The sequence below is a fragment of the Petromyzon marinus genome, chromosome 2 (genome assembly GCF_048934315.1).
Source record: "Petromyzon marinus isolate PM22_M1 ecotype Great Lakes invasive population chromosome 2, UKy_Petmar_22M1.pri1.0, whole genome shotgun sequence".
NCBI classification, from domain to species: domain Eukaryota; kingdom Metazoa; phylum Chordata; class Hyperoartia; order Petromyzontiformes; family Petromyzontidae; genus Petromyzon; species Petromyzon marinus.
In genome coordinates this window covers 21,966,319-21,988,077 of record NC_133668.1, presented here as the reverse complement: position 1 = coordinate 21,988,077, position 21,759 = coordinate 21,966,319, and the positions used below count along the sequence as shown (strand labels likewise).

The window sequence follows — 21,759 nt, the reverse complement described above, 5'->3', positions numbered from 1 at the left end:
GTTGGAGAGCCAAGCCACCGGTGTGCTGCTGTACTAGTGACGAATTGGCCACGTTTCTTGAAAATGTAGATCACATGAACAGAAAGAATCCCGTTTCTCGAAAGCTCATATACACACATAACCATTAAATACCATGCTAAAAAATATGATCAGCAATGAAATGAAAACAAACTATAAATGTTCACAATAAGCTTAGTATCTTTCACCGAGATCCTTCGTGTGTTGAGTCATGCAATGGGATACTGCGTATGCAAGGTGTGACATTTTACTGGCTCACAGAGGTTATGTATGTTGTTCCCAGCATGCTAACCGAACACATTCTGTTCATGTATGTGCCTTGTTAGCCGCTATGCCACAGTAACCCCAGGTTATGCAGAGTATGTGCATGAAAGAGATAGTTTCCTAGTGCTGACATTTCTGATAAGCACACTGCGCTAAAATCAAGGCAAATCAAGTTTTACTCCTGGCCATTTACAATATAATTGACATGGTATCTGACCCTGTCCTTGGTCTGCCCTGGACTGGATCAGCCTATGCATGTAATAAGTACCTAGTGTGATACTGAACATTATTAAAGAGACAGATGGCCAGGCATGGTGATTGCAATGCAGTCGCCTCTTGTAGTGTGCCAATGTCAAAAGGTGCTCGCTAATGGACCTGATTTCAACAGTCACTATGACGTTTATGTCACCAGGGAATTCCTGCATAAACGGGGTGAGTGGAATGTGTGGGTGTCGCTGTTTGCTTGCGCCCATGTGTGGGTACTGCAATAAAGCATGACTTTCAGTACTGACCTTCATTGATATGCAGGCAGAGGCACATGATGTAATTCATTGCTATGATTGTCACCTTTTCAAATTATGTTTTTAATTGGGCACGTGAACCCTTAATTGTAGGGCTAAAATAGCTTAGAGTATTGACAAAAAGATGAATGTCCATATTTTTCATAAAATCAAATACACAGATACCATTTGAAATGCACAGTTCCTGAAATTCTCAATGCAAACTGTGGCTGATGCTTGTCCCTCCCTCTGGCAGACAAACCCCACAACCCCATGGTGAATGCAGGCGCCATCGTCATCACGTCCCTCATCAAGGCGAGTTCTTGAGTGTCTGTGCTTTCCAGCAGCCCAACCCGGTCGCTCGTTGCTCGGCAACAGTGCCGCGCCGAACCCGCCGTTGCTAGGCAACCGTTCCCGGGGGGGCACACAGTGCTTGCTTGGCTTTGCTCGGCGATACCTCGATCTGGCGGTGGTGAGAGGGTGGCTGGGGATGTGCATGCTGTTGCCGCAAACCGTGACGTGGGCTGGTTTTTTTTTAATTCCCTCGCAAATGTTTGCAGGAGTGGTGTTGGCTGTATGTGTGCTTGTGTGTTCGTTGGTAGGGAAGTGGTAGTTTAGCGCTTCGAACCCAGGAACCCCGGGTTCGATTCCCGCTCACGGCCAACACCAGTGACGATTATTCGTGCCGGTCCCAGGCCCTCCGGTAGGTCGACGCAGCCTCAAAATTAGTACCTGATGCAGTGTGTAAACATCGGCACTGCACTTGTGTACTGTGCCGGCCTTCATAGGTGCTCGCTTAACAGCGCTTTGTTGATTCCTGTGCGTGGCCCGTGGCTCATGTGAGAGCGTGTGTCTGTGCCACGAGAGCGCCTGCCCATGTTGTCTATGCTGTGCCTGCTTGGTTCACGAGGCAGATGAAATCGCTTGTTACACCGAGAATCGTCTGTAAGTATTGACATTCCAGTGGCTGTATGGGTCAAATGACATGTGATTTAATGAGCTTGCTGATCACGTGTTCACGCGTGTGTGCCAGGGAGACCTTAGCTGTGATGGTTTGGTCACCCAGAATACTGTGCCCCCATTGGGTAGGGAGGCGTAGAGCACAGTAAAATGGACATCTTTGACGTTGACCCAAATAATCGGTTCTTCTGTCTTAAGATGCTGAGACAGCTGCTGCCCGATGTCCATAGCCATTGAGGATACATGCATCCACTTGCATCTGTCCTGTTGAAATGGGCTTTTTTCAGAGGCCGTGGTAACATTATTGGACATCAGCAACACATCAAAGATGAAATGTTTGCAGATGTAGAAACAAATTTACATAATGCTAGCAGGAAGTACCCGGCGTTGACCGGGTCTTAAAAATATTTCAAAACTACTCTTAAAAATTTCGATTTAAAGCGTTCGTGACTGCAGGGATTCATCTTCAATTATTATAATAAAATACAATTTTATTTTATTATGTTTTATTTTTAATATTTTATTATTTCCCTTCTACGTGACTTCACCGAAAGAACCAAGAAGATACTTTTAAAAATGTAACAGCAGTGCGTACTGACTGTGGTGGTACCTGCTATGATTACAGTAGTGCATAGTATGGTGGTACCTGCTATGATTACAGCATTGCATACTGTGGTGGTACCTGCTTTCACTGCAGCAGTGCATACTGTGATGGTTACCTGCTATTGTTACAGCAGTGCATACCGACTGTGGTGGTACCTGCTATGATTACAGCAGTGCATACCGACTGTGGTGGTACCTGCTATCACTACAGTAGTTCATGCTGACCCTATAGCAGTATTTATCGACTCTATAGCACAAAGTACTCGCCTGACAGAGTGGCGTGGTGAGGCCTAGTCCTGTGCGGTGGTACCTGCTATTATTACAGCAGTGCATACTGTGATGGTACCTGCTATGATTACAGTAGTGCATGCTGTGGTGGTACCTGCTATGATTACAGCAGTGCATGCTGTGGTGGTACCTGCTTTCACTGCAGCAATGCATACTGTGTTGGTAGCTGCTATGATTACAGCAGTGCATACCGACTGGTGGTACCTGCTATGATTACAGCAGTGCATACTGACTGCGGTGGTACCTGCTATGATTACAGCAGTGCATACTGACTGTGGTGGTACCTGCTATCACTAAAGTAGTACATGCTGACTCTTTAACAGTATTTCTCGACTCTATAGCACAAAGTACTCACCTGACAGATTGGCGTGGTGAGGCCTAGTCCTGTGCAGAGCCTCCGGCCTCGCCTAGATTGTCCAGCCGGCCTAGGTGACACCTTGGCAGACTGGGCTATTGCCCCCCTCCCCCCACAGGCACGATCTCCCCGGCCGCTCTGCAGTAATATCTACGGCCTATAGTGGTTGCATCTAGCGACTGTATAGTAGTAATAACTGCACACATCGTGGTGGGGGGGGGACAAGAGACAGTGAAGAATTTACCTGAGCGTTTAGTGTATTTTTATCGCATTTTTAACGCAACCCTCACTCCCACCGAAGGCGTGTGCATGGCCAGTTTTTAAGGCATTTTATTATCATATTCCACTGTTACAATGTTATCAATTGTAACTTTAGTTTTTAAAAGGTATTTGCTACCTAAAATTTGGTGTTAATATATACGTCAATGTCGTGTGGGAAATAGTAGTTTTCTCACATCGCAGTCAAAAGCTTATATCAACAGTGGCTGTGGGAAGCGTTTTTCCTGCCTGCACTGAGCCGTGGTGTGCAGTCAGGCGTTTTAACAGCAGCATTGACGCAGTCTGGGCAACAGCACAGGCAGTCTGGGCAACAGCGCAGACGAGACGCAATGAACACGGCAGCACAATATGAATCAGAAGGAATCCAGGTGGAATTGCTGACATTACGGCTATTGTAATGTATTGAAAACTTCCCTTGACCGATTTAATTTATTTCCCATTGCTCGCTGTGTGTGTTGCGCTGCAGTGCAGAATCCAATAGGCGTGCGTGACTAACTGGTGGTGGTTAAGATCAACAATGGTGGTACTTGACGTGCATTTAACAGACCAGTTAGCAGAGTTTGTACACCATCGATCTCACTTACCATCCTTCCGCTGCACAGCATGGAGCTGTGCAACACATTTTTAAAAAAAGATTGTGTCACTGTTGGTGCACGTACGTCGGCACTTGTCTGCCCTTGGAACAACAACTGTACTGTGTGCTGAATTTATACACTATCATAAACATTTTTTGCCAGATTTAAAATGTTTTTTTTTGGGGTCTGTCCATCACGACCTTGCCTTGTATGTGGCAAGAATGCATCACGCCTTCTTTGCCACTCGGCTTTGCTGCTGCTTTGGCTGCAATAATCAAGTTTTGTGTTTATAATCTGAGCAGGGTTCGCTGTGGCTTAGTAGCTCTCAAAAAGACTTTCAGGTCATGGATAGTTTATAGGTAATTTGAATGACACCCCTTCGTTTAAAAAGTATTTTACTCAGCCTATTACCACCCCAGAAACCATATATATAGTGCCACTTTGTAGAAAGTCGGCAGCACTGCCATGGATTAAATGCCAAATTCCTTAAGGATTTCCATAGAGAATCAGCTTGGGGTTTTGGAGGGAAAGCTATTTGTACCTAATTTTAGGAGACATTTTATGGCATTTTTGAAAATGAGAATGACTTGTGTGTTGGAATTGGTTGGAATGAGGCTTTATTTTTTATTTACTGTATGTGCGAGCTGTGAATATAGATGGACAAATGATTACTCTGGAATGCGATTACTAGAGTTGTTCACATCCCAGCTACATGAATCATACAAATATTTGTAAAAATAAATGGGGTTCACAGTGCGAGCAATTAAACAAAAACGTAACATGTTCTAAAAATCATGAAAATGTAAAATGCCTTGCCTATAACACCGCGAAGAAATAACGGACTAATATTTAAGCGTTCCATATGAAGACCAATGAATATGTGCTTATCTGATGTGTGGATCGGTTTTAATGTGTATGCATTGAGCTGAGTGAGTGGATTGGCTACAGAAGGGTTTTCATTAAGGGCATGTTTGTGTACGAGCTTTGAAAAAAGAGGGATGCACAATTCTGGTTAGGGTATCAGGGCCAGGTGCGTGTGGGTTTTCATGATACATGTGGCCAGAGCCAGTGTGTAAGCTATCAACTGCGCTCCAAATTTGAGTTAACAATATTAAGGCACGCTCTATATTTGACATGCATCACTCTATCACTCTATCACTGTATGCTCAGTGTAACTGGTTTCATCTTCCAATGTGATGTCCCCAGTTAATGAGCAGCAGGAGTGATTCAGAATCATTTGCAACACATCAATGGAATTGGCCAAACACTCCAATGCAGAACATTCAGTGAGGCTTTCCTGGATAAATAAATAATATTAATAGTATTTTTTTACTCATTATCCAGGCTTTGTACTCGCTGTTAGGGAGTGGTTGCTTGGAGCTATTGCTTGTGTTGGTTGGTGCTAAATGAGGCCTTTGTATATTCAGTCTAGAAGGGCATCTGTGCTTATTAACGAATTGACATTGATGTAAATTATAGGTACAGTTTTATGTTCTGATACATTATTTTGAGTCAAGAAAATTATACACGTCATTCAAAAAAGCAAAAATTATTCATGCAATGTCAACTGTAACATTGCATTATGTCAAGCGTAAGTGTTCTCTACACATATGTATGCACACGTCTGTATGTATGTAGAGGCCCTTTATATTTGAATGGGCGTTGGTCTACTAGACTCTGGCTTATATGGACGAATGCACTTGTAATATATGAACTTGATGACCTGGAAAGCAGAACAACAAATATGAATCTATTTAGTGTCAGGAAAAATGTAAATCGTTCTTCCGCTGGCTTTGATCTCAGCCATGCTTTTTCCAAGTGAGCCTGATTTACATTGCCTAACAGTGTTTGAGGTCGGTATTGCTTACAACTCACGACTGACTCGCCTATTAACTGCTAAACTATAGTTTTTTTTTTACCAGGTAAGGCCACTGAGCTATGTAGCTCTATTTCAATATTTACCTGGCCACAAATGAGAGCTTCACGAAGTGGCTTATCATGGGGAAATGTATAGCATTTTTCTAAATGCAGAGGGAAAAGCCAGAGGACCTGGAGAAAATCCATGCGGCCATAGGAAGAACATGCACACTCTTAATATACAGACGTCAGGGGCAGGATGGAAACCCACGATCTCCTGTATACCAGGCGAGGTAGTTAACATCTCGCCACCATGGTGCCCCTTATCTATTAATGATGCTAAATTCAGTATCCATTCGCCACCTGCAGAATACGCTAGTGGGTTATTATGATCCCAGTGATTAAAAACTACTTAGCTATGCCACCTCTCCCCCATCTCACTGTCCTGTTGGCTTCCACTCAGGGCGAATGGCCCATGACGGTCTCGCCTGACGCACCTTCTTGCCGTGTTCAGACCAGGCAGTATTCACCTGCGCTGGTTTGTGTCCGTGGATTTATCAGGGAGTACTCGTTGGGGCTCGCGATTCGTGTGCCGGGTAATCCTGCACGCGTGCCAGACCCCGGGGTATTGAGTCCCAATCTTTGCATAAGAGGGTTATGTGCTGTAAGCTGAACTAGATGGCATGGGTGCGCTATTTCCAGAGTGACCTTTATAATGAGCACAGCAGGCTAGATGCAACAATTCCTTGCATCACATTTCTATATATAAACAAGCTTTCTCATAATTCAATCATGCTTTCAGTGATGCAGCTGGTATTTTCCGAATTACCCAAATGTGTTTTGTTGAAAATAATGAAGACACTAGAGAGTACATTCAAAATGTTGTTCATACCTAAATGAGCCGTCGGTCTTCTGGCTTGCGAATCTGCCAGAAAAAAAGTTTGGCTTTGCCCAAACATCTCGCTTGCACTGCTTGATTAACAAAAAAAATATAATATTGTAATTGGATGCTTTCCATTTTTTTAATAGAAGTTTTATTCAGCCGGTTCTTGGGGAAAATATGCATGCAATTCGGTTGCTGTTTTTTTACCATGGCAGACGGTGAATTAGCGCGCTGTAACGCTCGAAACGAGTGAGAAGCCCTTGATGTGTCTTGCTCTTTAACTGCCTGCCACGTGGCTTGGTGTACATTCCTCGTCGCCTCTCTTCGCACCGCATACATTTACACGCCAAGGAAGTTGCACCGCAACAGCCTTTTTGCGTTAACATTGCACAGACCTGTACAGTATAGTATAGCAATTTGTCATTGCATTGCTCGGACAAATAAACAGAAAAAAACGGATTGATCAGGGCTGGCCGGCTGGCTGGCAGTGCAGGAAAATGCTGCGCCAGGGCACAGACTCAGATGGCAGACCTGCTGATTTATTCATGGGCAAACGTCTGCGGGCCAAACAAGGCTGTCTGAAGAAGGCTTCTACGTGGCCCATACAAGAGCTCTAAAGTGGTCATGGTCAAACAGCGTTTAGATGAGGGTTTCCGTGATGTGATATTTCACGATAAATTTCACGATGATTATCACTATCACGTTTAGATTTTCATTTGTACCCCAAAACTCCAGAGAGCACAATTGTATACGTGCTAATTAAGCTGCGTGGTGTAGGAGACGGCTTCTCGATACCAGCAAGTGTTAAACCCCATCCCCGACTGTTGTAATTGGTACAATTGATGTGCATTTGTGCCGTGATACTTGTGTCCTGTATGGGATTCAGTAAACCCATGCTCCTGGGTGCCTTGGTTTGCCACGTGCTCTGCTCGTTTTCTGTCTCTCTCCCTCTCACGTGCTCACATGTTTATTTTGCAATTCATTTACAAATAAACAAAATACATTCTACAGGCCTGTGAGAAAATGTGTTCAGACTTGCACATGCAGTGAACCTATTCTATTACCGCTTCATGGTGATGGTACATGACTTGGATTACACCTGTTTTCGTGTTATTTCACTGCAATTATTAGATTATGAATATTTAGTGAATTCTCATTAAGTTAATATGTGCTAATTAAATTTCTTAGGTGTTAATTACGTGTGAATAATGTAAATAAATATATATTTGTTTTTATTTATTTGCAGCACCCCCTCCCCTCCCTCCCCCCACACCATAACCAGAGAAGCCCTCTACTGAATTCGTTTGACTTTGGCAGGTTTCACTGCATTCACTGTTGATAATGCACAAGTGGGGCCTCTCTGTGCTGCTGGCCAGCCCATGTGTGCGCATGTCGGTACACAGCTGGCACGTGCAGCCCAACATCAGTCAGTGCTACGGAGTTTGGTTTATTGATTGTGTAGCACCAGCATCTTATTAATTTGCTGTTTGTCCCGAGGGGCTTTTAGCTATTTCAGGGAGCCTGTCTAAAACCAAAAAAATATTGCTGTGGTGGTGCATATTGAAAACGCAATAAAACGGGTGACTGCGTTTAATGGCGAGATGTATAAAAGTCCATGTTTATTAACCTTGTTAGAGCTGTCAGTCTGGAAGAACCAGTTTTTTTTTTTAAATAGATAACATAGCTCCCTCTGCTTTGCTTCTCAAATTATTATTGAGCAGTGCTTGAATTGCCTCCTGTTTATCATCGTAATATTTATTCGGGGCGGTGCTGTTGCATGTTTTGTAAAAAAAAACTTTTTTTCACGGTAACTGAAACGAATTGCGTGATGAATGTGAATGAGCAGGGCTCTCACTTTCTTTCACTCCAGCGCTGTCCTACCAGACAGTCTCGTCCCTTCACCTGATGAAGGCCGCTTGTGTTGTGGCCGAAACGTCGTGAGAATATTATTGTGTTATTTTATTTTATCAATTTATTATTTTATTCTCATTCTACGTGACTTTACCGAAAGAACCAAAGAAGATGAATCCTTGCAGTCACGAAAGCTTTAAATCGAAGCTTAAAAATAGAAAAACATTTTTTCACGGTAACTGAAACGAATTGCGTGATGAATGTGAATGAGCAGGGCTCTCACTTTGAGAATGCGTTGGTGCTGCTTTGTGGTGACAGATGTGCTTGGTTTATCTGTGTGTGCATAATCATTATTCATGCTGTCAATGAGTACAGTTGCTTCCTGGGGGAAAATTCTCCAGGAATCCCAACTTTTGTGCGGAATTCAAATCAGGTTTGCAACGAGCAGAGCACATGCCAAGTCAAATATTCCAATGCAATTGTAACCCGAAATTGACTGCAGAAAGAACTGCGTTTATTATGTATGCTGTGAATGTCTTGCACGAACAGCATTAAACACAGCTCCCACCTTCTATGCATTATGCATTGCAGCTTTGTATGCCGTGGTAGATATTTCTATCTTCAATATTTTATAAAACTACAGTGCAGTGCAGACAATTTCAATTTTGCTAAATGCACACACCAATTGGCATGCCAATTCTTCAGGTCATCTCTATATATATAAAAAAGGGAAATTCGTGATTATGTGTGTCTGTTCAAAATGTTTAGCGTACTTCCCGACATGCAACAAACTTGAAATTTGCCATGTGGGTAGCTTCCAGACTGTACACAATGCAAAAAAATATTAAAATAGACTTTTGTATTTTGGGGGGGGGGGGGGGGCGAATTTACATCTTTAATATCACAGCTTCCGTCCTATGACGGGCTAACAAGCTAGTTTGTCTATTATTGGGTAATTTATGATCACTTCCAAGACATAGATGCCGCGTTGGTGCAAGGGCCCAGTGGAGCTTTTGCGTGGAGCTGGTTTGACCTTGAAGTGGGATTATCGTAACCGTGGGTCTTGTGCTGACACACGTCTGCCCCAATTTGTACAAATGGGCAGCACGGAAAAAATATCGAGCCCAAAGTAATCCATTGATTGCATGATGAAAACTCAGCTCCCTGACATTTTCAGGATTAGGAGTGCATGGAAATGCTTTCTGGTGGTTTTATTTGCATAATATGACCTGAATTTAGCAGTTCAGCCGAAAGGTGTTTTTTTGTGTTTTTTTATAAATACCATGAATCACATTTGCATGTCAAATGTCTTCAAATGTTACATGTCATTAAAGTATGTTATAAACAATCATGGAAATAGCACCTGAACAACTTTGTTCCACATAGCCAGCAGAGAAATTGGCTGTCAAATGTCCTTATTGTGTACATTTCCAGTTGAAAGTTCTAACGTGCCATTATTTAGGTAATACAGCGCAGTATTACCTAAGCATTGTATGGGTTCATAGGATACAACAATGGACATGATGCCTGCTTAGTGCTCTCAGATGAGGCAATGGCATACATTGATATATCATTGCATAGTCGCAGCACCTCTTGCAGTGAAGTGGCTTCTAGAACCATGCTGGACTGTCTAAAGTATAGCAATAGGTTTTTACCCTTTTATCTGGCACCAAAATTGACACCTTTATACAAGGGATCATGTTTGTAATAACCACAACACAAGCAGTAAAAATGCAAACAAAAAGAGACAACTCTGATAATGATATTGGCACTGTCCTTGAAATTGATTGGTCCACACCCGAGACGGCTTTTCTTAGAGCCTAGTCTCCACTGGTGTTGGGCCAGAAGACGCCAAAAGGCATATCATCAGAGTTGTCTCTTTTTGTTTGCATTTTGACTGCTTGTGTTGTGGTTATTGCAAACATGATGCCTTGAATAAAGGTGTCAGTTTTGGTGCCAGATAAAAGGGTAAATACCTATTACTATAGCTTGCTACTGGCAAAGGAGGTCTCATAGTGTCTAAAGTCTATCCCTGAGTGGAAAATTCACCCGCCTTTCTAAGCACGTGACGTCGTGCACCCACATGTACCTGGTACACACCTCCGATTAGCACTGTTGGTTACAAACTGTTCGAAAGAAGTTAAACGAACATACATACTGATGAAACATCCCAGGTGTTCACAGTCTTCGTCATTGCTATATCAGTTAGGTTTCTATTCCTTCAAATACTATTATGTACATGATATATTATGTACACATGTGTATAAGTAAATCTAAATGTAATGGTGTTTAAAGCCCAAACACTGAGGTTATTAATCTTTAGGACTCGTTTTGTTTGAATTCTGTCAATAAATTATGTCAACCTGGAAAGGACAGTTTTCAAAGAGGCTGGTCTTCTCAAGCTAGGCATGGATATCACATCAGCTGAGACATCATCTCGGTGGCTTTACCCAATAATGATATCACCATTAAATACGTGATACTAACAAACATCAGTTTGGAACACTAAGCTGTACCTGTGGCAGCAGTTACATTGGGGCAACCAAACGACATGTCTCGGACCGTGTTCGTGAACACAAGGCAGATTTGAAACACGGCAGGACCAATACTTTTGCCGTAGCTGATCATTACTTTAATGCGGCTGGCTCACATGAAATGGATTTCTCTAAGACGATGGTACTTTGCAAGCCGACTGGCTATCAACAAAGATTCGTTCACGAAACCATCCAAATATATACAGACACAGACACAATTGCAACCGAGACAACGGTTTTAAACTCAGCAATCATTGGAAAGATGTCTTCAACCACTTTGGGTCATGACTTGATTTGTGTTTTCTTGTCAACCTCTACCGTCGGCAGTGTGGATGGGTGTAGCGAGGTGCAATTCCACCCCCCCATCTCTACCCCCCCCATCTCTACCCCCCCCCCATCTCTACCCCTCCCCCATCTCTACCCCCCCCCCATCTCTACCCCTCCCGCCATCTCTACCCCTCCCCCATCTCTACCCCTCCCCCATCTCTACCCCTCCCATCTCTATCTCTGCTCCACCCCCTCTCTCTCCCTCTGTCTCTGCCCCATTCCTTCCCCCCCCCCCCCATTTTCTGATGGGTGTACCGAGGTGCAATTCCTCCCTCCCATCTCTACCCCCCCCCCATCTCTGCCCCATCATCCCTCTCTCTCCCCCTGTCTTTTGCGCAGCCCTTTGCCCCGCCCACTCATTCTGGAGCCCTTGAATTTGTGTATCCCCATTGGTCTGCCCCCCACATTCTCTGCCCACACAGCCCTTTGCCCCGCCCACTCATTTTGGAGCCCTTGAATTTGTGTATCCCCATTGGTCTGTCCCCCACATTGTCTGCCCACGCAGCCCTTTGCCCCGCCCACTCATTCTGGAGCCCTTGAATTTGTGTATCCCCATTGGTCTGTCCCCCACATTGTCTGCCCACGCAGTCCTTTGCCCCGCCCACTCATTCTGGAGCCCTTGAATTTGTGTATCCCCATTGGTCTGTCCCCCACATTGTCTGCCCACGCAGTCCTTTGCCCCGCCCACTCATTCTGGAGCCCTTGAATTTGTGTATCCCCATTGTTCTGTCCCCCACATTGTCTGCCCACGCAGCCCTTTGCCCCGCCCACTCATTCTGGAGCCCTTGAATTTGTGTATCCCCATTGTTCTGTCCCCCACATTGTCTGCCCACGCAGTCCTTTGCCCCGCCCACTAATTCTGGAGCCCTTATAAGCAGCTACATTTGAAGGCTTGCCCCCACCCTCTTTTCCCTGCACCTGATGAAGACCGCTTGTGTTGCGATCGAAACGTCGTGGGGTTTTTTTGCTTTGAATTTAGATTTTTGTGTTCTATGTACGTAACTTTACGGGGGGGAAAAAAAACAAGAATATGAATTCCTGCAGTCACGAAAGTTTTAAGTCTATTATTTTCGGCGGTTAATGCATACGCACTTGTCACGAATGGAAATCTTGGGTGTGTTGTTTGTGGAATTTGGGCGATGTTTATTAAACACACTTTGGTATTTCAGGTGCTTCTGTAAAGAGTGGTTTGTTTTTACCGTGTGTTTAAATGCAAGACACACTCAGTGCTGCCAGACGCCTGCTTTATAACTGTAACGGCAAAGGAAGGGTGATTTATAATTGAGAATATGCAGACAAGAACAGACATACATAGAGAATGTTGTATACACAAATGCAGAATAAGTCCAGGTTAAACAAAATAAATGATGCTGTATCATGGGACCTCCTTTGCCAGTAGCAAAATATCAGAATAGGTTTTCCCCTTTTTTCTGGCAACAAAACAGCTGCGTTAAGATGTTACAACACCAAACTGAAACCTTTTACGAGGAATCATGTCTGCATTAACCACAATACTTGTGGTCAGAATTCAAACAAACAAACAAAAACACTGATAGTGCGTGTAGTGGCGTTATATCACGCGGACAAATTTATTATTCTCCTGTGTCACTTTTTTCGAACAACTCCTCGCGTTCAACGCCACGTGACTCCGTCGCAACTCTCCCACTTGCTCTGCTCGCCTGCTCCCTTTCATTCTCCTAGCCTCTCCACTGCTAGCCTGCTCCCTTTCACTCTCCTAGCCTCTCCACTGCTAGCCTGCATCCATTTCATTCTCCTAGCCTCTCCACTGCTAGCCTGCATCCCTTTCATTCTCCTAGCCTCTCCACTGCTAGCCTGCTCCCTTTCATTCTCCTAGCCTCTCCACTGCTAGCCTGCTCCCTTTCATTCCTCTAGCCTCTCCACTGCTAGCCTGCTCCCTTTCATTCTCCTAGCCTCTCCACTGCTAGCCTGCTCCCTTTCATTCCCCTAGCCTCTCCACTGCTAGCCTGCTCCCTTTCATTCTCCTAGCCTCTCCACTGCTAGCCTGCTCCCTTTCACTCTCCTAGCCTCTCCACTGCTAGCCTGCTCCCTTTCATTCTCCTAGCCTCTCCACTGCTAGCCTGCTCCCTTTCATTCCCCTAGCCTCTCCACTGCTAGCCTGCTCCCTTTCACTCTCCTAGCCTCTCCACTGCTAGCCTGCATGCATTTCATTCTCCTAGCCTCTCCACTGCTAGCCTGCATCCCTTTCATTCTCCTAGCCTCTCCACTGCTAGCCTGCTCCCTTTCATTCCTCTAGCCTCTCCACTGCTCGCCTGCATCCCTTTCATTCCTCTAGCCTCTCCACTGCTAGCCTGCATCCCTTTCATTCTCCTAGCCTCTCCACTGCTAGCCTGCATCCCTTTCATTCTCCTAGCCTCTCCACTGCTAGCCTGCTCCCTTTCATTCCCCTAGCCTCTCCACTGCTCGCCTGCTCCGTTTCATTCTCCTAGCCTCTCCACTGCTAGCCTGCATCCCTTTCATTCTCCTAGCCTCTCCACTGCTAGCCTGCTCCCTTTCATTCCCCTAGCCTCTCCACTGCTAGCCTGCTCCCTTTCATTCTCCTAGCCTCTCCACTGCTAGCCTGCATCCCTTTCAATCTCCTAGCCTCTCCACTGCTAGCCTGCTCCCTTTCATTCTCCTAGCCTCTCCACTGCTAGCCTGCTCCCTTTCACTCTTCTAGCCTCTCCACTGCTAGCCTGCATGCATTTCATTCTCCTAGCCTCTCCACTGCTAGCCTGCATCCCTTTCATTCTCCTAGCCTCTCCACTGCTAGCCTGCTCCCTTTCATTCCTCTAGCCTCTCCACTGCTCGCCTGCATCCCTTTCATTCCTCTAGCCTCTCCACTGCTAGCCTGCTCCCTTTCATTCTAGCCTCTCCACTGCTAGCCTGCATCCCTTTCATTCTCCTAGCCTCTCCACTGCTAGCCTGCTCCCTTTCATTCTCCTAGCCTCTCCACTGCTAGCCTGCTCCCTTTCATTCTCCTAGCCTCTCCACTGCTAGCCTGCTCCCTTTCATTCTCCTAGCCTCTCCACTGCTAGCCTGCATCCCTTTCATTCTCCTAGCCTCTCCACTGCTAGCCTGCTCCCTTTCATTCTCCTAGCCTCTCCACTGCTAGCCTGCTCCCTATCATTCTCCTAGTCTCTCCACTGCTAGCCTGCTCCCTTTCACTCTCCTAGTCTCTCCACTGCTAGCCTCTCACTATACACCCTGCTATCTTCTCTACTGCTAGCCTGTCTAACCTCACTTCTCCACACTCGCCCTTGCCTCCAGCGGGGGATCGGCCATCACCGCCGGAGAGATCGAACTGTGGACAGCGTGGCCGAGGACTTCGCTCGTGTTCGCTCTCGTCTTCACTCCAACCAACTCAACCTCCTCTGCCTCACACGTTGCCCTATTTATCCTGCTCCTCGTTAAACGCCCTAATTAATCTGGCGTCCTCCCGTCGCCTCTCGCCCGTGGCCTCGGCCGCTGTCGCCTCAATCTCTCGCCAACCTGGCGCCTGCATTTGCAGCCAGTCAATCACCGCTATGCATCTTATAATTGGTCGTCTCTCTCTCGCTCTCTCGTTGCTTTCTCTCGCAGCACCCGATGTGAACTCGCTTTCCGCAGCTCACACACGCGTGCACACTTGTTCGCAAAACCCCGCGCGTGTTACTCCACTACATATGCATTGTCTCATGAAACTGATTGTGGTCCACACAAGAGTACAGCTTTCTTTGGAGCCGAGTCTCAAACGGTGTACAAACCATACAAAGACGATGCATGTATTATCAGAGTTGTTTTTTTTTGTTTGCATTATGGCCGCAAGTATTGTGGTTTAATGCAGGCATGATTCCTCGTGAAAGGTTTCAGTTTGGTGTTTTTTTTTTACATCTTAACACCTGTTTTGTTGCCAGAAAAAAGGGGGGAAACTTCTTCTCATATTTTGGTACTGGGAAAGGAGTTCCCATGATACAGTATCATTTTAAATGATAAAATGATACTGGACTTTATGAACTAAAATGGCTTTTTTATTTTCGGAAACATAACATCAAAGGTATTTTATTTCTGTTCACAGCAAGGAGCACACACCTCTGAGAAGTTTGACCATGTGAGTAACTCACCTGCAGAAGACATTCGTGTGTGCCCCACAAGCTTTGATCACGAGTGCCTTTCTGACCGAAATCTCCACATGGGGGCTCCTCTGGATTTAGATTCAACACCAGCCAATGGGCCTCATCATTTGCTCGTGTCAAATAGCTTCTCTAATCACTGCCACAGCAAGGACATTCCTCCAGCCCGTGTGTCTCTTCAGGTGTCCAGTACAATTACTGTATTTTCCCGCATATAGCCCGCACACGCATATAACCCGCAAAAATAGCGTTTTGTGTGAAACAAATTTCAGATAGCCCGCACCTCCATATACCCCACATGCATTCATATATTTAACGTCGTTACCGCAGCTTGATTCCATCATATTAATACGAAGTTTACATTTGTAATACATTCCACTATCAATTGTTAACATGAAAATCATAACGTGCACAAAGAAAACAAACTAACCGGAAACGAGTTAACTTAAAGCAGTAAATACGTAACAAAAGAAAATATCCAATAAATAAGTAACACATAACTGGTAGATACGCAAGTACAATTTTAGCACTGGTAGATTGCGCACTGCGCAGATAATAGCGGCACTACGGTAACGCCGTCGCCCCGCCCCCAACCCCCCCACCTCTCCCTCCTCCCAGCTGCCCCACTCTCCAACCCCCACCTCTCTCTCCCCCAGCTGCCCCACCCCCCCAACCCCTCAGCTGCCCCACCCCCCCACCCCCACCTCTCTCTCCCCCCAGCTGCCCCCCAACCCCCCACTTCTCTCTCCCCCCAGCTGCCCCACCCCCCAACCCCCCACTTCTCTCTCCCCCCAACTGCCCCACCCCCCAACCCCCCACTTCTCTCTCCCCCCAACTGCCCCACCCCCCAACCCCCCACCTCTCTCTCCCCCCAGCTGCCCCACCCCCCAACCCCCACCTCTCTCTCCCCCCAACTGCCCCACCCCCCAACCCCCCACCTCTCTCTCCCCCCAGCTGCCCCACCCCCAACCCCCACCTCTCTCTCCCCCCAGCTGCCCCACCCCCCAACCCCCACCTCTCTCTCCCCTCAGCTGCCCCACCCCCCAACCCCCCACTTCTCTCTCCCCCCAACTGCCCCACCCCCCAACCCCCACCTCTCTCTCCCCCCAGCTGCCCCACCCCCCAACCCCCACCTCTCTCTCCCCTCAGCTGCCCCACCCTCTGCGGGTTATATGCGGGAAAATACGGTAGTCATTGACCTCGTGGTATTTTTGTGGGTTTCAAGGCAAATTTAGCCCCATGATGACGTGCTGCAAAATCGATATCAATTACACATCCTGGTTGCAAACCTTGAGTTTTGGAGATGTACCTGTGTTATTCTGAAATGCTGATTCCTGAATACTCTCCCGAGTTGAATGGCGCTGCATAGATATAAAGGAAATCAGTCATGGTGTAATCCATCCCAATAATTTGAGTGAGGATTATATTTATATAACGAGTCCCAAGGATCAGACTTCATCGGTTTGTACAGCTGAGATTCCATGGCTAATTTTAAATGGTCGCTCATCAGTGGTCAAATGCAATAATGAGCACTTTGCATGCTCATCGAAAGTCTTCTTTAATTACCAACTATTCTCGGCCCTGAGGCTGCCCTGCTTATTTTTTTGTTAACACTGCCACTGTGTATGATCTGCATGGATACATTATCAAGGCGGTCTTTATTGTTCATGACAATAACGAACGTAAGAACTATCTTGCAGAGATAATTCTGTTGTACATATAAATATGGTAGCATTATTAGTAATGCAACAAACTGAAATGCATTGTTTAGTGTGGTGCTGTTGAAGACTGCATAACTCAATTTAAAAGTTTTCGAGTTCAAATCCTAATTTGGGAATTATTAATTGAGCACATCATCCATCTGAGGTTAATAATATTGAGTTGAGTTGAGCTGAGCACTTCCCCCAGGGCTTAGGTGTGGAGACACATTACCTTTGACTTGAAATAATCTCAGAACACCTTTGCCAGTAGCAAGATATAGTAATAGGTTTTTACCCTTTTATCTGGCACATAAACTGACACCTTTATACAAGGGATCATGTTTGCAATAACCACAACACAAGCAGTCAAAATGCAAACAAAAAGAGACAACTCTGATAATGATATGCCTTTTGGCGTCATCTGGTCCAACACCAGTGGAGACTAGGCTCTAAGAAAAGCTGTCTTGGGTGTGGACCAATCAATTTCAAGGACAGTGCATATCATTATCAGAGTTGTCTCTTTTTGTTTGCATTTTGACTGCTTGTGTTGTGGTTATTGCAAACATGATCCCTCGTATAAAGGTGTCAGTTTTTTTCGTGCCAGATAAAAGGGTAAAAACCTATTACTATAATCTCAGAAGTTAACTGAGAAAAAAAAAAGCAATGGCAAGTGAGCGATGATGAGATCCATTGCCCTGGTAGAAGCACATTTCACACTGGCAGTGAAAAAGTTTTCATGTAATTTGACTAAAGCAGCTGCACATCATACACTCGCTCCTGTCCTGTGTATCGCCGTCTTCCTTGCTGTTGCTGCGCTATCCATAATGTGCCGAACTGCTTCCCAACGCAGGTCATGGAGTACCTTAACAAGATGGGTGGGCACGAGTACGTGGGCTTCAGCAATGCCACGTGAGTTCACCTCCCTGAAACTTTCGTGGCACACACTCAACTCCCCCTTTCAATCCACAGTGTGCTCATGCTCGGTCAGCCTTGTGCATTTATCATAGTGATTTGCTGCATTCCCTCAGTATGCAGCTACCCTGCAGGATGGCGCTATGGGCTATAGTGGCCACCTTTGGTCAGTTACAAAAAAAAAAATTCTGGTTAACTCGGCTCATCCATCCCTCCTTGGGTCAGTAAAATATGAACCAATCTTGAAAGTCATTTGTGATTGTCCTTTGTAGATATTATTGGCCCCTGCCATATCAACGCGTCATTTTCACTGCTGTCTCAGAACCGCCATTAAAGATGAAGACAATTTGACGCGAACATTTTGAGTCTTTAATTATGTGTACTACTGTACAGCTGCCATTCTGTGTGCGTGTTTTTTCTTTCTTTCTACACGCAGCATTATTGTTGGGTCGTCACATTGGTGCGTGACAGCCAATAGCATTCACCACCTCACCCCATGCACGCTTTTTAACATTCCGCTGTGCCTCGGCAGGTTCCAGTCAGAGAGGGAATCGGGCGATCGCAACTTCGCCATTGGTTACTACCTGAAGGAGAAGAAGGTGAGCTCACTAATGCACACACCTCCTCCCTGCCCCGTCCTCCGCTGTACGAGTCCTTACGTCCCCCGTGCTTACGTCCTTCACATGCCCACAGCGCTGATGCTCATTCTCTCATTACATGCCTGCATGCTTCATCGGCCAAGGTTCCCTAGGGTTGTGCAGATTCTGTCTTTTTCCAAACCTTAAATATTTATGCCAGTGGGTTAAAGCAGAACCTAGGTATCCACTGTAACAGGTTTTATTTTGTCAACGTCATCGTTTTTACTGTTGGGATGCAAGGCGGTCAACATTTTAACATATGTAACCATATACCCTGCATACATATGAATTGCTAAATAAAACATTTACAATTGATCGTTTGGTTTATTGTCCACCTATTACATTATGTAGATATCATTTAAAGCTTCATATTTGTGTGCAACTATAGTAAATTATCTAGCTCTATAGCTCCGTAACATTTTTGGGTTTTTGATAAAGAAATGAACTTTCCTGCAGCCCCTAAACTTATTGGTTAATGATTATCACAGTTGCTACTCATTCACTGTGCTTTTATGACCTGTAATAAAATATGTTGGCAATTTACTCCAAGGTTTTGACTGTGCTATTTGACTCTTGCCTGCCGTTCATTCTTGCTCTCAGAGCCTCACAGCTCAGAGCAGACGCTGCCGAGATGTTATCTGCCCGGCCTGATATGCAGCCACAGGTTGCCCACCAGCTACCTCAGGGATAACTGCAATTAGAGAGGACCTATTAAAGTCAGCACGACTGGCATAGACAACTGTGCTAACCTCCGATTAGCACGCTTGGCTACGTACGGTGCGAAAGAAGTTCAACAACTACCCAGTCCTGATGTTTATACACCTTACCAGGCACAGTACTCATTTAATGTTAAGCTTATCGGAGAGGCCCACAGTGTTTTTTTTTTGTTGCAATCCAAATAAAAATCAGGGAAGCAGAATTAGTATGTGAACCACGAGGCCATTTCCGCTCTGTGCACACACACACTTTGCTTTGTGGGAGTGTTCAGTGTCTCTTAAAGTGTTGTATGCAAGGTCTATAACAACATTGTCTTTTTTTTCCCGAACCCCAGTGCTTTCCTGAGGGCACAGATCTTATTGGCTGCCTGGATTTCTACTTCCAGGTGGGTGAGCCTGGGTTGCCTGCCCACCTGTATTGTATTTTGCAGGTACCTTCCTTTTGCCGGTGACTTGGGAAAATGGATGTCAACTATTAACTAGTTTTAACAATCGAAAGTAGTCATTTTTAAATATAGCTTGGAAAAATGCAGTCGGCAATGAAGATTAGCATGCAGTATTTAGTTTGTCATGTAGCATTACTGTATTAAAGTACAAGCAGTGCAGTGGTCACTTAGCACAAACCTGGATGTAAACAGAATGGTTGTCCTCTTGAATGTTGCAGATAATGGTTATGGCCCCTGAGTACACAATTTTCAGTTGTACTTCTGACAATTTTTTAATACATCGTACAAAATTCATTATTTTGTCATGATTTTTAAACACTGTATCGATAAGGTAACTAATTAATTTAGCTTTGTTGATTGTGAGTATGGATCTGATTTGGCAAGTATCTCAATTTGAGCTCTGTAATGTTATTAGTGTCGTAACTGATTACCCAGTTTTTTTAAAAGTAACATGATACTAATTTGATTAGCCACTGAAAGTCACAGTTGAGTAAAAAATATATTTCTGCTTCAATAAGCAATTGGGGTGGCACTCACATCTGTTGGTAGTCCAGGGGTGAGAAAGTGGTGAACATTTCACATTCCAATGGCAGGAACCATGCCTGTGTGGTTGCCTTTGTGAGTAGAGGTGGCACCGCAGTTATTACACTGCGCTACAAACTTGGCGACCGTCGTTCGATTCCCACTCATGGCCACCAACACCGGTGACGATTATCTGAACCGGTCCTGGGCCTCCCCTAGGTCGACTCAGCCTCAAATTAGTACCTGGTGCGATGCGTAAACATTGCTACTGTGGGGACAAGTGGCCTGGCGTGGTGCTGGCCGCCCGCCCGCCCCCTGACGTGCCGTGGCGGCGTGCAAGGCGCTCGCTAACAGCACTTGTTCCAAAAAGCTTGTTCAGGGCTATAGGGGGTGACCCCTTTCCTTTGTTTGCGCGTGGGCACTCCAGCTGTGTTCCATCGAGGTGACGTGCGAGTCGGCAAGCGTGATGGCGGCCACGCTAGCCAACGGCGGGATCTGTCCCACCACGGGCGAGCGTGTGATGAGCCCCGAGGCCGTGCGCAACACGCTGAGCCTCATGCACTCGTGTGGCATGTACGACTTCTCCGGGCAGTTCGCGTTCCAGGTGAGTTGTCCGAGTACTCTCGTGGCGCCGGCTTGCGTGTGGTGAAGCCACATTAGCCTCTTGGCGTTCGATGAATGGTGCGTCGCTGTGAACAGTGTCGCTGTTCACTGTTCGGCGTCGCTGGTCACTGAATGCCAAGAAGCTCGCACGCTCTTTGCCACGAGTAGATTCTCCCTGGTCTGCTTCTGTCGTTTGCGCACACGCGCACTCACGGTGGTTAATGTGGTTTCACTTGTTTGAGTGAGTGAACACTTACATTTCTGTGAAACTTTCCCGACTGGTTTCTAACTTGGTCTGCGAAACCCACTTATCCACTCTCCTCAACCCTGCTCTTCTGCTCTCATCTTTGCCACCCACTGCCTCGTTTTTGTGCCCTTGTTCTACATTAACTATTTTGTTTGTTAAACCTTGAATCTATATTTGATTGCTCATGTTGTGTATGGCAAATAATCAAGCTTGGGTCGACCGAAACAATTGTGCAGTGTGTAAAACACACCAATGCCCCCCCCCCATATACAAGAAAAAACATTTCTTTCAGGCTTGGAAGGTCTGATTCACAAGCTGGTGGAGGAGGGCCATGCTTGCGTGCACTCTGCCAAGGCCAAGATGGAGCAATCCGCAAGCTTTAAATGGCATTCCTTCAGCATGTAAATCACGCGATAGACTCTTGTGGCGAGTGCTATTAAGGATGTGGGAACTAGTGCTCATAGCAAGAAGCTTCTTATGCTGCCACAGCACAAATCAGCCCCATGTCGTCTTCGACAATTAAAGTTGATTCGCCTTAGAAACCCAGAACC

At 45.6% G+C, this 21,759-nt stretch overlaps 1 protein-coding gene across 1 annotated transcript in view; it reads left to right on the top strand.

Annotated features, from left to right (window-relative positions):
- LOC116945034 (glutaminase liver isoform, mitochondrial-like) overlaps positions 1 to 21,759 on the top strand; it is a 63,697-nt gene that overhangs the window by 22,881 nt on the left and 19,057 nt on the right. The window contains exons 7-12 of the mRNA XM_032959108.2: positions 1,039 to 1,097; positions 15,370 to 15,402; positions 17,975 to 18,033; positions 18,569 to 18,635; positions 19,726 to 19,776; positions 20,786 to 20,962. Of these exons, the coding sequence (XP_032814999.2) occupies positions 1,039 to 1,097; positions 15,370 to 15,402; positions 17,975 to 18,033; positions 18,569 to 18,635; positions 19,726 to 19,776; positions 20,786 to 20,962 (446 nt within the window). The remainder of the gene's footprint in view (positions 1 to 1,038; positions 1,098 to 15,369; positions 15,403 to 17,974; positions 18,034 to 18,568; positions 18,636 to 19,725; positions 19,777 to 20,785; positions 20,963 to 21,759) is intronic.